Below are 18,783 nucleotides of genomic sequence, written 5' to 3'. Positions count from 1 at the left end.
GTATAAAAATCAGGGAAAAGTCGGGGAATTTGAATATGGGTATAAAAATCAGGGAAAAGTCGGAGAATTTGAATATGGGTATAAAAATCAGGGAAAAGTCGGGGAATTTGAATATGGGTATAAAAATCAGGGAAAAGTCGGGGAATTTGAATATGGGTATAAAAGTCGGGGAATTTGAATATGGGTATAAAAATCAGGGAAAAGTCGGGGAATTTGAATATGGGTATAAAAATCAGTGAAACGTCGGGTAATTTGAATATGGGTATAAAAATCAGGGAAAAGTCGGGAAATTTGAATATGGGTATAAAAATCAGGGAAAAGTCGGGGAATTTGAATATGGGTATAAAAATCAGGGAAAAGTCGGGGAATTTGAATATGGGTATAAAAATCAGGGAAAAGTCGGGAAATTTGAATATGGGTATAAAAATTGGAAAAGTCGGGGAATTTGAATATGGGTATAAAAATCAGGGAAAAGTCGGGGAATTTGAATATGGGTATAAAAATCAGGGAAAAGTCGGGAAATTTGAATATGGGTATAAAAATTTAGGGAATTTTAGAAAGTAGTCTAAAAATCAGGGAAATGTCAGGGAATTTAATTTCGGTTGTAAATAGGAAAGTTTAACTAAAATATAGGTTAAAAAATACAAATCTTGGCCCAAAATAAGTCAGGGAAAATCTCCGGAGATGGTCAGGGAAACGTCAGGGAATTTGATTGTGAAAAACTGCGGCGACCCTGGTTATGTTTAATCGGTTACTTTGAAAGGATCAGTCTCTAGGGTCATTCCCGAAAACCAAAACAACCCGCTAACGCGTACGAACGTGAAAATAAAACTCTGAATTTCTTTTCAGGGCCCGGAAACACGCTGGACGAGAACCGCGCTGGAGGTCTGGAGTCCTCGCAGCTGCACGGCATTTACGGTAACCATAGTAACCGCGCCAATAACAACAGCACGAGCAACAGTCCGCCAGTTTCCAGCAGCTCCAGCGGGTCTATGCTGGTCGTGCCCCAGCCCATCAGCGCTTCTAAAGGCGGGGGCGCCCTCAACGCCGGCGGCCCAGCCACCCCGAACACCGCCAACGGGACGGGACGGAAGTACCAGTGCAAAATGTGCCCTCAGGTCTGTGTCGCATTCCTATCTCATAATTTTCTCATTTTTTAAACGATCCGTTATTATTTGGAGAGTGTGAAAGGAGTATGAATGTGATATATTTAACTTTTATTTATCAGTTTTCGCGAGGCCTACGTTACCCCATTGTCGCGGCTGAAAACGAAATGCCAAAGAAAAGACATTACGTATTCTAAGCATGGTCTTTGGACCCGAATATTCTCTCTTTTTATATCTATGGTACGCCTTTGCAGTTCGTTTTTCACTCACGACACACACTTACGAGCACCACTAAGCCTTGTTTGATTTCCCTTTCGATTTTTCTTACGATGAGCGTTTTTTATTTATTTTTGGATATCTTGTATGCAAAGCGAATGATGATTCCCTCGTACCTTTTTATTGGCACTCTATTTAAATCGTATCAATATTATTACAAACGTCTCTTTTTCCCATATTTATCTGTGTGTGTTTATGGCATGTCTTTTTGTAATACATACTCAATTATTCTCGTCGCCTTAACGACGTGCGGGAATTTCGGTGCAATTTTCATATTTCGAATGCCTTTAGTTCTGGTCAACTTTTTTTGAAGTACACTTTTTTTAGTCGAATTAAAATAATACACGATGTGAAGAGTTGTAATTTCCGGTGATTTAAATAACCATTCGAAGGTTTAGTTAAAATCTATTACGCGGTAGATTTTCATAAGAAAGTACAGGGTTGCCACACGTCAGGAAAAGTCAGGGAATTTAAAAATTGGCCTAAAAGAATTTGTAAAAATTCAGAGATTTAAATTTTATTTTGACACTTTTTGAAGGTAATTTTACTCTAGATCTATGTCAAATTCTATGATTATCATTTATTTCTTTAAAAGTTTGGCTAATTTTTTCAACATAGCCATAACCATTTTACTGAAATTAAAATTAAATAAATTAAATTAAATTAAATTTATTAACTTCTGATAAAAGTAAAATATAAAATAGAAATTTTGGCCTTAAAAAGTCAGGGTAAATCTCTTAAAATGGTTAGGGAATAGTAGGGAAATTTAAATCTAAAAATTTTGTGGCAACCCTGATAATAATTAATAATCGAGATGAACGTAAAATATTTAGAAGTTATAATTATATTCGAATTTCGACAAAAATATTTTACACAATAATTTTAAGATTACTTACTAGATGGTAGGGTAATGGTTCTTTTTATAAAGTAACGTGGCCTTCTTGTTTAAATATTGCTCTTACTTTTACGAGTCTACGAGCGCGCGCTACAGAGGAATATAAGTTGTTTCTAGCGCGCGTGCAAATCGCTCGTGGGAAGAACGTATTAAAATTAAGATCGAAATCTCTTCTTTGACAGATCACAAAACCACCTCATTTCAGTATCGATATTTATAACATTTATCCTTCAATGATTAAGTTATCCTTTCCTAAAACGTCGCGTGGATTCCTAGCTCTAGAAAAACGAGCGATATTAAAAAGGGTTTGCGCCAACGACATTGAAGATCTGTCTATCGCGTGCGGTAGATCTGGGCTATTTTTCGATAATGAAGTTATTGCTATAATATGGGCCACTTTTTGAGGGTTAAATATTAGATTACATTCGTGGTTGTGTTTTGTTGGGTGGTTAGTATTATTTGAATAAGGAAAATATCACTTCGCTTCATAAATATTGAAACTTGTCACTGAAATTAAAAACATTGGATAATCTGTTTTTGTTTTGTGCGAATTTATTAAATTTTTTAACGTCAGTAGCACCGACGAAACAAATACCAATCTAAACGCGAAATAATATTATAAGGAATGATGTAATTAAGGGCAGTCAAAATTAAAATTTAAAATTAATAAAAATAGACGTTTTTGGGTAAAATTATCACAATTTATTTATTAAATATTATACAGGGTGTTTGAAAGGGTTATGCTGTTTAAGTTTACTTTTTTACGCTGGTTACCTCGATTTGTTTACAAAGTCTTTTCTTACCTTTCCCACGAACCCAAACCTTAATGTTCGTGTTTCCCTGCTGCTTGGTTCTGCGCTTGTTGCAGCCTACTTCCAGGGGCTAGTAGGCCACACTTTGAAGCTCTGGCGCTCTTTTAACTCAGGGAAAAACAAGCATACTTCTCAACTCACCCCCTACAACTCCAAATTTTTGCATCACCTCTTCAAAATACCCTGTATATACAAAATATTTTGGGTAAAATTATCACAATTTTTATATTAAATATTATATACTAAATACTTTGGGTAAAATTATCACAATTTTTATTTTAAATATTATATACTAAATATTTTAGGTAAAATTATCAGAATTTTTATATTAAATATTATATGCTAAATATTTTGGGTAAAATTATCACAATTTTTATATTAAATATTATATACTAAATATTTTGGATAAAATTACCACAATTCTTATATTAAATATTATATACTAATTATTTTGGGTAAAATTATCACAACCTAAATTATTTTTTATAATTTTGTAATTGTTTATTATAATTCACGTTACTTTTATCTAAATAAAGTTATTTAGACATTCCTAGTATATACGTATATAATTTCTTCTGTAGGCGATAAACAGTGCTTTAAAGACGTTCCTCTGGATTTAGAACGTAATAGGTTAATAAACCCATCATTAAACTAAATTCCGAGTGTGTTTAGGTGTTGAATAAATTGTTTAGATTGAAGAATATCTGTGTCTCTGTCTGCTTATCGTTGGGTGTCCTTCGGGAACAGACGGCGTGACAGGCAACGAGGATGGCGGTGGGAGAAGGAATCGTTGAACCTTCTGTGGACGTGTTCAGAGAAAAACAGGATTCGTACACGACTTGAAAAACCGGGAAACGTCAGAGAATTTCAAAATGATTCCAAAAAGGCAGGGAATTTAAAATTGGCCCAACAAAGTCAAGGAATTTGAAATTAGCTCAATAAAGTCAGGGAATTTGAAATTGGCCCAACAAAGTCGGGGAATTTGAAATTGGCCCAACAAAGTCGGGGAATTTGAAATTAGCTCAATAAAGTCAGGGAATTTGAAATTGGCCCAACAAAGTGAGGGAATTTGATATTGGCTCAATAAAGTCGGGGAATTTGAAATTGGCCCAACAAAGTGAGAGAATTTGATATTGGCTCAATAAAGTCATGGAATTTGAAATTGGATCAATAAAGTCAGGGAATTTGAAATTGATTCCCAAATAGTCAGGGAATTTGAAATTGGCTCAATAAAGTCGCGGAATTTGAAATTTCCACCCAAAAAAGTCAAGGAATATGAAATTGGCCCTTAAAAAAGTCGGGGAATTTGAAATTGTCCCAAAAAAGTAAAAGAATTTGAAATTGGCCCTTAAAAAGGTTAGGGAATATGAAATTGGCCCAAAAAAGTCATGGAATTTGAAAATGTTTAAAAATATTCAGGGAATTTGAAATTGGCCCCAAAAAAGTCAGGGAATTTGAAATTGACCCAAAAAAATCAGGGAAACGCCCGGAAATTTTAAAATGGCTCCAAAACGTAAGGGAAAGTCAGGGAATTTGAAAAGGACCCCTAGATGTATTAAAAATACAAATTAAATATTTTCCAAGACTTTACCTCAACCATTCTTTTAAACTTTATTAAAAAAACAACGAAAAGTCAGGGAATTCAATTATATCTTGACACTTTTTGAACATAATTTTACTCCAGTTCTATGACAAATGCTGTGATTATTATTTGGTCCTTTAAAGTTTTGTTAATTTTTTTAACGTTACAATATACTTTGTACTAAAATATAGATTGATTTCAATTTATTAAAGTAAAATATACAGTTAAAAATTGTAAAAAAAATAGGGAATAGTCAGGCAATTTGAATCTGCAAATATTGTTGCAACCCTTAAAAATGCCACACCAGTATATAAAATATGCCTCCTCCTCCAAATGTACGCCACCTAGATCCGCCTTGAATCCAGGACAGAGTGCAAAATAGTCAAATCTAGATATTAATTTTCTGATTAACCCTATCCAATTAAGTCAATCTAATATTTTAAATACTTATCCAATTATATATTTATTTGTTTTTTATATATTTGTTTATCGTGTCAACAATAGTTCGCGGTTGGTGCATTGTTAAAGAAAAGTAGTTCGCATAATTAAAACTCTTTTCATTGTAGCCAATAGTCTCTCTACATATGGTAGACAGGTCTGGCGCGAGTTATAGGCTTACGACCTCCTTTTCGACAGCGTGCACATTCGCCCACAAATATCACGCCATTTTTTTGGCAACACATTTTTCTCCTTTCGGGAAACTCACTTTCATTACAAAATTTGGAAAAACAGTACTTGATTATTCCCGCGCGACTTACCTAACACATGGGTTCAAAGGCCGGCGACGGGTACGGCAACTGCGGCTTATTAGCATATAGCGAATGTAAAGTGACGTGCCGCTTTATCGTAACTATCGTAGAGCTCGAGACTCGCCGTTGATAATAGTTTTTGGTTTGTTTATTCTTTTTATAACGCGCTTTTATATTGACTTTTGTACTGGTCGAAATAATGGCGCGTTTACCTTGTTAGGAATTATTTTTTTTCTTCCTGAAAGATTTTAATCGTATGGAATGGGGGGAAAATTTCTTTAAATGGTCTGTTTGACGGAGCGTATTGGTACTAACTCGAAATTAAGATTTAAAATGTACTTTCTACTTTGGTCCCGAGGGGTAAGACCAAGGGCGTATCCAAGATTTTATTTCAGGGGGGGTTTTGAGGGAAAATTTCAATGGGGGGTGCTGATGGAAGTTTCACTGACTTTTATTAGGCACTCGCGAACTCTTGAAAATATGTACCTTTAATAGTGCTAAATTGTAAGCCTATTTCCTTACCTTTAACAACTGCTCCTAGCCAAAAGGACGACAGCGCAAGAGACAATAGCCTACAGGGAAGGATTGTTACTGGGAAACTCGTATAACGTACGCGATTGGAGTTAACGAGTTGAAGTCTAGGGGCATGCTTAAACTATTCATAGGGATAAAAGGACGGACTGCCAAATTGTCATTAGAATGGTTACTTTTAATTATTAACACAAATTAGATTTCACTCTACCAAATACTCTGCAGAGACTAACTGATGCGTGACATACATCTTATAACAAACACAACACAGAAACAATTCCGAGGGAATTGACAACAGTTTTAAAGTCTTAGTTACGAAAATAAACACGCGTCATACCATTGCTGTTTCGGCTCGGCACCCAGTTTGCGGTTTCGGAACGGTGACCGCTAGTTTTATGCTGCTCAGACACACACACGCACACACCGGGGTTTCTGCTGCCCTAACGGGACTTACGCCTTTCTAACTTAAACCGCCAGGTTAGCTTGATTCATTACGACTTATAGTCGCCGTTAGCTTAGGGATGCTTCCGACTTCGCGTCAGTGGCCAAAGTTACCCAAAGGTCGGGTCTGCTCCAGGAGTAGCGGAGAGGGTGACCCTTGTTCTGGTTCGAGTCCCCAGAGCGGTTCTCCAGTTCGATCTGGTAAAATCCGCCAAAATCTTTGGTTTTGATGGTCTTGGGTTCCCGCGCTTTTGGGCTCTGTCCAATCACTAGTTCTGTTCCTGAACGGTCATCACTGGGGACATCCAATCGTCGAGCGTGGGAGCGAAAGTCTTTAAATTCAAACCCCCGAAAATAGTTATTAGTTGAAGGGACGCTCGTTTAACATGAAGGGGGTTACCACCGAGCCAACACAATCACGGTGAAACCTTTACTTTTCGCACTTAGGCGTTAAACGTTTCCATCTGAGTCACTTTATGACCCCAAAGCGAGGAAAGCTCGCTTTCTATTCATTTCCTTAAAATTGTATCAATACAAACTCTCAGAACTTAAGTCATAAAAACGTCACGCAGAAATAACAAAAATATAAAATAACATGACATATTGGCAGTCCTTGTTTCTTATTTCGGTGAGATGCCAAATGGGGAGATGGGGGTGAAGAGATAGTGCGGCATTACAAAGACAAGAGGGCATTCCTTTACTCCAAAGGCATCGTTATATGGAACGAGAAAAGCTACTGGGGGCACAGCGGCCCGTGGCCACTAAAGCCACTATGGACCCCATGGAAGAGAGGGAAGCTCGGCTAAGAACAGCTGGTTCACGCGATCCCACAAAACCCAAGACGACCCACGCCAAGGTGTAGAGAGAGAACGCCCGAGGGGAAGTTACAAAACTTAAAGAACGATACAATTAAACTGAAATTAGAAAGCCCATCAAGAATGCTAAAATTAACAGGCTAACGTAAGCCTAAAATATGGCCGTTACAAAATGCACGAACTCGGTGTACAGGTTATCTGAGACTGTCTTACCCTTCGTTTGGTCCTTCGAGCGTTAAATCGTTAATCGTTAATTTATTAGTGCGTGAAATTAATTTTCAAAATAGACAAACAAAATAAAAATAATGTAAGGAGATGCTAAGCGCTGCATCGTCGACGTTTACGTTAAGAAATTCACAAAATAACCACGACAAATAAATACATCATAGACAAAGACCTGCGGGTCAAATAAATATTAATGTGTACCATTATGTTTAATTTTTTTAATGGGCATTAAAAGAAACACGTAAAATATTAATATTTTTCACGGCTTTTAAATAATTTGAACTAAATTCTGCTGGCGCCACCTAGTAAGATTTCGGGTATTTTTAACAATAAAAAATAAAGTTTTCCCTTTCCAAATATAAATTTATCGATATATTTTAATAATTTATCTACTTTAATTTAAAAAAAAGGAAATTTAAATTTCAAGTCTACTTAAGGACAAGATTAAATTATGATATGATATATTATAAATATATAAATTTATTTAAAGCAAGTGGCGGCTTTATCATTGCCACATGTATTTATGAACAGCCCCTGTTATTAAACATGGCCATGAACCTATCCGATTCTTCGAAAAACGCGACTTTACTGGAGAGCGTGGTGCCATCTATTTATGTCAAAGGAAGCTAAAATTTAAAATAGCCAAATGATAACGTTGTCAGAGAGCCATTAATTATCACTAGACAACTTCTACTTTACTTAGTGGACTTTAACCTAAAGTATATATTCCATGTAAAAATATTGTTTATAATTGCTGTAATTTATGTTATTGACCAATTAACAAACGATCCAATCAACGCGAGGGGTACCTATAAGTACCGCCTTTTTTATTTCGACGCTAGCGACATCTATTGAAAAAATATCTACTTCACGTCGAGTCACCACTTGCTTTATATTATTTTATTATAAACATATAAATAATGTATTTAATTTTTCAGAATATCTAAAAAAAATTTAAACAGGGTTGCCACACGTCAAGAAAAACAGGGAATTTAAAAATGGGCCTAAAAAGTCAAGGAATGTTAAGAATTTGTAAAAAAGTCAGGAAATTCAATTTTATCTTGACACTTTTTGAAAGTAATTTTACTCTAGATCTATGACAAATTCTATGATTATCATTAATTTTTTCCACATTGCAATAACCTTTAAAAAATTACTGAAATATAAGTCTATTTAAATTTAACATCCGATAAAAGTGAAATATGAAATAAAAATTTTGAAGGTAATTTTACTCTAGATCTATGACAAATTAAATGATTATCATTTATTTCCTTGCAAGTTTGTCTAATTTTTTTCCACATTGCAATAACCTTTAACAGGGTTGCCACACGTCAGGGAAAACAGGGAAAAGTCCAGGAATTTGAAAATGGACCTAAAACGTCGGGGAAATGTCAGGGAATTTTAAGAATTGGTAAAAATTCAGGGAAAAGTGAGGGAATTCAATTTTATCTTGGCACTTTTTGAAGGTAATTCAACTCTAGATATATGACAAATTCCACGATTATCATTTATTTCCTTGAATGTTTGGCTAATTTTTCCAACATTGCAATAACCTTTTTACTGAAATATAAGTTCATCTAAATTTATTAACTTCTGATAAAAGAAAATTTTTTCCTTAATAAGTCGGGGAAAATCTGTTAAAATGGTCAGGGAAGACAGGGAATAGTCACGGAATTTGAATCTGAAAATTTGGTGGCAACCCTGTTAAAAGAAAAGCTAGGAAAATATGAAAAATATAGGATTAATTATAATAAAGAGTTTCCGTAAAAAAAGTAGTCGGAACAAAAAGCCGTAAAGTACTTAAAAGTAAGGTACCCTTCGCACGAATTCGTTTTTAGCGCATCTTCGCTAACAGTATAGCGTATAGCTAGAAGAGTGGTTGAAGTGGGACGAGGAGGAAGCGGCCGCTAAAATCGCTTTTGTAAATTCGCTAAAGGTTTTTCGTGTCGCCTCTCTCTTCTCTAATTTGAAAAGCTTGTATCATTTTCGCCGTGCTCGACTCTCCCTCTAGCGGCGGCGCTAGGAAGCTAAAAGCCACCTTCGGCGAGGTCTATGTAACACTAGCGGCGATATCTTTATCTCGGAGTACAAAGCTTTCAATCAGAAATCAGTTGGCGGCGCTGAATATCATTGCCGGCGAAAGAGAGGAGAGGATGGGATTCCACTCGTCACCGGAGGGACTTTTTGTCCATCCCCGCCACTTCGACAGGCTTCGTTCACGATTTTCCAATGAGGCTCGGAGACAAAGGGGGTTTTGTACTCCACCCTCAAACCCCCTTCTGGGATATTTAGGGGTTACGGGCTCTATTTCCCTCCTCCCTTCTTTATCAACTTTTATCTCATCCCTCGAACTTCTTCAACATCCGTTTTTTCTCTATTCAATTCCTTTTTCGAGTTCTCGGCTCCTTTTGTCTCTTTTTTCGCCTTTCTTCGGTCATTTGACTTCCGTCGAAAACAAGATCTTACGCTGATTTAAAATGGATATTTTTTATCCCTTCAAAAGATATGTTTCGTGAAATCCCTTCCGAATGCGCTCTATTTTCCCCTGAAAATGATCGAGTTGGCTGCTCGGCAGTACTCCGGTGTGAGGCGGGTGGAACACTTCTACAGGCGGTTTTTGGTCTATTTTTTCTACCTGTAGATTAAACGCATCTGGTTTTAAGTGCTTTCGAAATATTCAACTTTTGTCCAAAAAATTTCAAAAGAAAAACATGCTGTTTAATTCTCCTATAAGAGAACTTGCATTTTAAATATGCTTATTTGGTATCATTTTCACAAATTGAAAATTACATTTTATTTGGATGAACTAAAGGTATTAGGAAGTTTAAATCTTTCAAAGGACGGATGTCAAAATTAATTAATCACGGGTATTGGGTCAGCAGGTTTATTTATTTTTTGATTACCCCTAACATAGTAGTATTTTGGCGAACGTTTCGAAATATTTTTTGTTAGATATCTATTATGCAATTAAAATATATTAAGTTTATTATGGTTAATATGATTTTTGTAATTGAAGAACATTTTACACCTTTTACGTATTTTAAAATTTACCTAATTTACATAAATTCACTTATTTTTAATTTACATAAATTCACTTATTTTTAATTTACATAAATTCACTTATTTTTAATTTACATAAATTCATGTATTTTTAATTTACATAATAAATTCATAAAATTTTTTATTTAACATAAAATTCACGTATTTGTTAATTAACATAAATTCATGTATTTTTAATTTACATAAATTCATAAAATTTTTATTTAACATAAAATTCACGTATTTGTTAATTAACATAAATTAACTTATTTTTAATTTACATAAATTCATGTATTTTTAATTTACATAAATTCATATATTCTTTATTTAACATAAAATTCACGTATTTGTTAATTAACATAAAATTCACGTATTTGTTAATTAACATAAAATTCACGTATTTTTAATTAACATAAAATTAACGTATTTTTAATTAACATAAAATTCACGTATTTTTTAATTAACATAAAATTCACTTTGTTAATTTACATAAAATTCACGTATTTTTTAATTAACATAAAATTCACGTATTTGTTAATTTACATAAAATTCATGTATTTTTAAATATACATAAAATCATGTATTTTATACAAATTTTAAATATATTTAAGTGATCCGAATTTTATTATAATTAACAATTTGTAATTAATAATGATTTATTTAAATCAAACTAGTTCCATACCGAATATATTTCCATAGAAAGAATTTTATGAAAATAGCTCTAACGTAAAAAGGAAAACGCTAAACAGCGTATCGAGATTTCGTCATCATTTTTGCCCCCGTCTTTCAAATTTTAATACCTTTACTCCAGAAAGGCGAACGGCAGACTTATTTTTTTGAGCTCCAGACGAGTCTGAAAGAACTAGGGTGCATAGAAGAGTATCCTTTTTATCTCTCTTACTCTTTCTAGGCTGAGGCGTAGTAGACGCTTTTTCTTATGTTTTTTTTTTTCCGTCCGCTAAACTTGTTTACCAGATTCTGGGCCGCGTGGCTCAAGCCTTTTTTTAGAATCATTTCTAAAAGAAGTCGATTTATTCTCTTTTTCTCAACGATTTTTTTACGTACAAGTCGTAAGTCGTAACGTATGTTAATCTTATTTTTATTCCGACTCAATGCTGCTTGTAAAGATTTGCATTTAATCCTTAATCGAATCCGCTGTTTGTTGGGATTTTGTAGCCAGGAATATTTATACTATTAGCCTTTGGTTTTAGCCTAACTAATTATTATTAATTATTTTTATTACTTTTGTTTCACGTTGAAATATATCAAGTCAGGGAAAAGTGAGGGAATTCAGTTTAATATTGACACTTTTTTAAGGTAATTTTACTCTAGATCTATGGCAAATTCTGCTATTATTATTTTTTAACTTTTGTACTGAAATTGAAGTTGATTTATTTATTATCTTCTGATAAATGTAAAAATTGAAAACGGTCTAATTTTGACCTTAAATTGGTCATGGAAAACAGGGAATAGTCAGGGAATTTGAATCTGAAAATATTGTAACAACCCTGTATTAATATTAAATTATTTATCTATTAAGATTTCTCAAATATTTCTTTGCAGAAATTGTCTCTTAAATTGTTTAGTATTTTTAGGCACAGCATATGACATCGAAATATTTGGAGTAATCAAATAAAATTATAATTCATAATATTTAGATCTTTAAAAGTTATTTCATCACAACGATGAAATAACTTTTCAAGATCTAAATATTATGAATTATAATTTTATTTGATTACTCCAAATATTTGGCCTGAGCGTATCTGATAACAAAATAATATTATCATAACGTTAATTATAATTATTTTTTAATCAATACAAATAGTTTATATTAATTAATTAAATTTAAAATATTATTTTTTTCTGTATCTAATACTCTAATCTTAACACGCTTTTCAATTATAATATGATGTAATATAATATATAATCGTATCGTTAAATTTAATTATATTTTAATCAATTCAAATATTTTATAATTAATTAATATAATTTTATTCTGTATCGAATACTCTAATCTTAACACGCCTTTCAATTATAATATAATATAATCGTTACGTTGAATATAATTATATTTTAATCAATTCAAATATTTTATAATTAATTGATTAATATAAACTTATTTTTTCTGTATCGAATACTCTAATCTCAACGTTTTTTAATTATAATGTAATATTACGTTAAATTTCATTATATTTTAATTAATTAAATTATTTTATAATTAATTAATATAAACTTTTTTCTGTATCGAGTACTCTAATTTTAATACGCTTTTACAATTACAATATAATTATTTTTTTAATTATATCCAAATATTTTACAATTTATTAATTAAACTATTATTTTTCCCGTATCGAATACTTTAACTTTCACTACTTATAAAATACCAAACGTACATCTTTTGAAAGACAGTTAATACCTTAAGGGTATCAAACGATATAAGTGTCTACTCCATTCGACGTTATCAGTTACACCCACTCGAAAGAACAAAAAAAGAATGTGAACGTTGCCTCGGGGTCTTTCGTCAATTTTTTATTATTTTCCCATTTGCGCCGTCGAAAGAACGGAATTAGTCATTGTGTCGCCTTCTATCGTTCGTTTTCACACCTAATCTCTCCTTAGTTATTTCAATCGGGGCTAGTGGCGTAGTGGCTGGGGAAGGAATTACTTTAAACTCGTGACGTCAGTTCATGGCCGAGAAAACGATAGTCCGTCCGGAAACGCGCCTCAAATCAATAATCGTTTTGCCAAGGCCGTCTTCCTCGGATATCAAATATATTTTTCCCCCCTTTTAAAACCCTCTATTGTTTAGTATATTTTATCCATCCCGAAGATGGTAAACGTTCTTTCCATTAACGGTATTTGCTCTTTTTACGTGTTAACCCTTTGACGCCATGATTGTAGATTTTGAGACAAAAAATGGCGGCCATTATTTTTTCTCTCTCCAAGTTTGTAATTTTTTTTCCGCCGTCGATTCTCTTCGTTAGGGAAGAGAGTGGATTAAAGCCAGCAGCGGCCGCGTTGGTATCTCAAATTTTCTAGAAGGGGAATTGGACCGAATTCTCGCGCATGGACGAAGCAACGACGCGCGGAGTTTGCGGAAAATAACGGCGGGCGGGGGCGGATGCCAGTGACGGGGGGGTTAGGTAAAGGGTTACGTAGAGGGCGCTTATGTAGGCAGTCAAATTCTGCAGAGTTCTCTGAGTCATTCCACGCGCTACGTACAGCGCCCCCTTTTCGGACGCGCGGCCAACATCTCCCGCCAAAATCGATACGACTCCCATCCCCTCCACCTGGTACTTTACGCTAAATGCGGATGGAATTCGGAATGCCTTTGAACAAACCATCGGGTTACGCGGCTTTTGGAGAATTTACATAGCGGTATAATATCTAGGCGTTCGACCTCTCGGGGAAGATCAGGAGCGGGGGATGCTTGAGGTGTGCAGGTGCCGATAGAGGGGCCCCTCCCCTCCCCCTACGTGTTCTCGGCCTTTGCCCCCCCCCTCGTTTAATAGAAGGTCCTGTCTTGTCCCCCCTCCCATCCCCCTTTTCTCTCTCGCTGACGTTCGCCCAGTTTTAACCCGAGGTTGAATTCGCATTAGGCTTTCGAATGGGATGTTTATCATCCTTAAACAGGGTTGCCACAAGTCAGGGAATTTATGAATGGGCCTAAAAAGCCAGGAAATTTATGAATGGGCCTAAATAGTCGGGGAAAAGTCAGGGAATTTATGAATGGGCCTAAAAAGTCGGGGAATTTATGAATGGGCCTAAAAAGTCGGGGAATTTATGAATGGACCTAAAAAGTCTGGGAATTTTAAGAATTAGGAAAAACCAGGGAATTTATGAATGGGCCTAAAAAGTCGGGGAATTTATGAATGGGCCTAAAAAGCCAGGAAATTTATGAATGGGCCTAAATAGTCGGGGAAAAGTCAGGGAATTTATGAATGGGACTAAAAAGTCGGGGAATTTTAAGAATTAGTAAAAAGTCGGGGAATTTATGAATGGACCTAAAAAGTCGGGGAATTTTAAGAATTAGGAAAAACCAGGGAATTTATGAATGGGCCTAAAAAGTCGGGGAATTTATGAATGGGCCTAAAAAGTCAGGAAATTTATGAATTTGCCTAAATAGTCGGGGAAAAGTCAGGGAATTTATTAATGGGCCTAAAAAGTCAGGGAATTTTAAGAATTAGTAAGAAGTGAGGGAATTCAGTTTAATATTGACACTTTTTAAGGTAATTTTACACTAGATCTATGGCAAATTCTGCTATTAATATTATTTATATCCTTGAAAGGTTTTTTTAACTTTTGTACTGAAATATAAGTCGATTAATTTGTTAACTTCTGATAAATGTAAAAGTTAAATTTTGACCTTAAACCGTCAGGGAAAATATCTTAAAATGGTCAGGGAAAACAGGGAATTTGAATCTGATAATATTGTGGCAACCCTGTTAAAAAGTTGCGAAGGTAGAAATTTCTAAATCACACTTTTGAAGTTTGACACCGATGTTAGATTATTATTATTATTGGTTGTCTAAAAAGCAAAAACAAAATCGGTATTTTTTCTACATTCAGTTTGGTATTTCCTAAAGCGGCTATGATATGTTTGCCCTAATTTGTTCCAATCCATTTTTTATTAACCTAACTGAAACCATACATAATTTATAATTGCATTTTATTTTTAGAATAATTTGAAATCTGTTTACATTTAGGCCCCTAATTTTTTTATAAAAAATCTTTAAAATTGTCGTTTAAAATCACGCCTTAACCATCGCGTCGTTAGGTTTTACCTACTACTTATTACGGTAATTTGTTTATTTTGTGGCCGAGGTATGAAATAATTTAAAAGCGATTTTTCAAAGCCTAGATACTATTTATTTGAGCGTTACTCAAATGCTGAGGTAGTCCTTACCCCCATCTAGTGGCGGAACACGTTACTAAACATTCAAAGAATTTCCCATAAAACCGGAACGCGAGAAAAAAATTCCTTACAAATATCATTTGTGGTTGAAATTGATATTTTCGTATATGTTGTTTTGGGTTTAATTTAAATCGGTCGATTGAGTTTCGTCGTACGGAGGACGCAAACGTGTTTAAAAATTAGGTTGATAAAGTTAGCGAGCGATATTCGGAGGTAGATGAACCATAAATAAGTAGGTGGTTCAAAACATAATCATCGTGTGTTGGCTGTCCAAAGTTTACGATTGTATTTACTATTTTACAATTTAATTTTTGCCAGGGGAATATCGAATACATATTATAATTATTAAATTGTATTATTTAGTTGCTCTTCTTACTGATAATCTTAATTTAACGTAATTTTCGGACGCGAACAATTATCAAATTTTTACGGTTTAATGAGTGTTAAATTATGCAAGCCGAAACTTATATAAAAATCAAATGGAATCTGTAGCAGTCTGGTGATTTTCGAAGTTAATTCTAGTCTGCAGACGTTCACGTAAACGCCTTGAAATGGGTTTGCTGATGCTCTCTATTATAGCTTGGCATATAGCAATCGAAATGCTCCTAATTTTCTACCCTTTTTTTTTACCAAATAAAAACTCTTTAAAATACTGCAATTATCATATTTTCCCCAATTTTGAAATATTGAATTTATTTTTCCAAACTTCATATTAAGAGCATATTGAAGCAAGTAAATAAAAGTGCATTTTGAGAAAACATTTTTAGTTTTACATCTATAGTAATTACAATAATAATTTAGTAATTGCGATAATAATTTAGTAATTGCGATAATAATTTAGTAATTGCGATAATAATTTAGTAATTGCGATAATAATTTAGTAATTGCGATAATAATTTAGTAATTGCGATAATAATTTAGTAATTGCGATAATAATTTAGTAATTGCGATAATAATTTAGTAATTGCGATAATAATTTAGTAATTGCGATAATAATTTAGTAATTGCGATAATAATTTAGTAATTGCGATAATAATTTAGTAATTGCGATAATAATTTAGTAATTGCGATAATAATTTAGTAATTGCGATAATAATTTAGTTATTGCGATAATAATTTAGTAATTGCGATAATAAATTAGTAATTGCGATAATAAATTAGTAATTGCGATAATAAATTAGTAATTGCGATAATAAATTAATAATTGCGATAATAAATTAATAATTGCGATAATAATTTAATAATTGCGATAATAATTTAATAATTGCGATAATAATTTAATAATTGCGATAATAATTTAATAATTGCGATAATAATTTAATAATTGCGATAATAATTTAATAATTGCGATAATAATTTAATAATTGCGATAATAATTTAATAATTGCAATAATAATAGAAATATACTAAAAACTCACCTATTTCAATTTCAATAATTGAAATTAATATAACAGATACCAAAACTACTACTACACCCATCGGATTGTTTAAGTTCCAGTTTTAAATCTGATAATCCGTATTTTGTCTAAGGGGGGAGGGGGGGTTTAGTAATTGCTTTGTATTAGGGTTGTTGGTTTCTTTGAATCGCGCATCGGTTCAAGCTCGTTTCGTCTCATTAAACCACATAACAACCTCTACAACAAAAATCTCATTCTTTAATCTGTCTGTTTCTTCCTCTCCATACATATGTAAGATTATATGATCGGCCGATTAGATAAATCCTCCCCCCCCCCCCCTCTCTTTCCTGTTTAAAAAAATGTTGAGGTTAAGTACGCGAAGTATGACGTCAGGCTTTTTATGACTACAAAGCCTAACGAACCCTTATTTTGCATCCTTAATAGAGATTTATTATTTAAATTAACGATAGAGAATTTAAGCACTGTGAAATCCCAGAGTAAGATCTGAAGTTTTAAGGGGCCCCAAATTCTACTTTGCACAGGGCCCCCAATCCGGCCCTGCGTACGTGTGTATATTACCAAGAACGGTTTCAAGTAACTGAGAACCAATTCACTTTTTTTTTTAATTTTATGGGCGGAGCTTAGTTGAGCAATATGCCAGAGTCGCCATCTGTGGCTCAATAAAACAATTATTTATATTATATAAGGTTTGAATAATACGTAACATTATTAAAATAGTAATATAAATATTCAATATATAATTTTACCATAATTCATAATTATTATATTAAACATTTCAATCTTGAAACGATTTATTTTATTAAAATTTTAAATATTAATTATATTAAAGTCATATTTCCCCATTAGTAAACAGAGGGTGCCACGAAATGGGTATCCTTCAAAATTATTTTTTATTTTTAAATATTTCCCTGTCTGGGCACTTGTATTAGTCGCTTAATCGAACTTTGCTTGTTTTCAATTTGCCCCAATTTTGATTTCGTATCCACTGAGTCACCGAAATAGAAATTGCGCAGGAGTTCTATCGAGAAGAACGCGGTCTAGATCAACCGGAAATGACGCAATTTGTTTTTAACCGCGTCGTGTCGTGTTTCTTTGAAGAAGCTCGTGACGTTAACTTCAGAGCCTGAATTGATATATTTAAAAATGAATCGTGGAATTTATGGAAAAGTCAGGGAATTTGAATATGGGTCTAAATCTTAGGGAAAAGTCAGGGAATTTTAAAAATTAGTATGAAAACAGGGAAAAAGTCAGGGAATTTTAAAAATTAGTAAAAAATCAGGGAAAAGTTATGGATTTTTAAAAATTAGTAAAACAATCAGGGAACAGTTGTGGATTTTTAAAAATTAGTAAAACAATCAGGGAAAAGTTATGGATTTTTAAAAATTAGTAAAACAATCAGGGAAAAGTTATGGATTTTTAAAAATTAGTAAAACAATCAGGGAAAAGTTATGAATTTTTAAAAATTAGTATAAATATCAGGGAATTTTAAAACTCGGGGAAAAGTCGGGGAATATTAAAAGTTAATATAAAAATCAGGGAAAAGTCGGGGAATTTAATTTCAGTAGCAAATTGGAAACGTTTACTAAAATAGTGGTTAAAAAATATAAAAAATTATCACAAAATATGGCAGGGAAAACCTGGAAAAGTCAGGGAATTTAATCTGAAAAAACCGTGGCAACCCTAAACGACTTTCGTACGCCGGCGAATTTTAGTTGAAAATTTATCCGTTTTGGCGCTCAAGTATCAGATTCGTATCTTTCGTAGCGTCGTCTACTTCGCTTTAAATATAAACTTCAAAGAATGATAATTGTTACTACATTTTAATCGACTAATGATTAATAACTTTGAAACGCGTACGCCACTATTAGCTTTCTCTTTTTGATCCGTGTTTTCCCCGCCATCCCACTGAGCCGAAAAACATCTTTCACAAAACTCCTGGTTTCGGTAGACTGCGTGACGTCGTCTTCCCAATCTCGCGC

The 18,783-nt window shown here is 33.5% G+C and overlaps 1 protein-coding gene across 12 annotated transcripts in view; it reads left to right on the top strand.

Annotated features, from left to right (window-relative positions):
• Nucleotides 1-18,783, top strand: part of LOC149925532 (zinc finger protein rotund-like) — a 395,345-nt gene that overhangs the window by 259,165 nt on the left and 117,397 nt on the right. For all 12 annotated transcript variants that reach the window (XR_016477085.1, XM_090161422.1, XM_090161416.1 and 9 more), the window contains one exon: nt 850-1,118. Coding sequence is in view for 11 of the 12 variants with exons in the window: in XM_090161422.1 (XP_090017548.1) it covers nt 850-1,118 (269 nt within the window). In the remaining variant the exon portion in view is untranslated. The remainder of the gene's footprint in view (nt 1-849; nt 1,119-18,783) is intronic.

The sequence above is a fragment of the Leiobunum rupestre genome, chromosome 10 (assembly GCF_980474605.1).
Source record: "Leiobunum rupestre chromosome 10, qqLeiRupe1.1.hap1, whole genome shotgun sequence".
Lineage (NCBI taxonomy): Eukaryota > Metazoa > Arthropoda > Arachnida > Opiliones > Sclerosomatidae > Leiobunum > Leiobunum rupestre.
The sequence above is the reverse complement of the archived record's forward strand: the minus strand, read 5'-3'. Positions and strand labels throughout refer to the sequence as shown.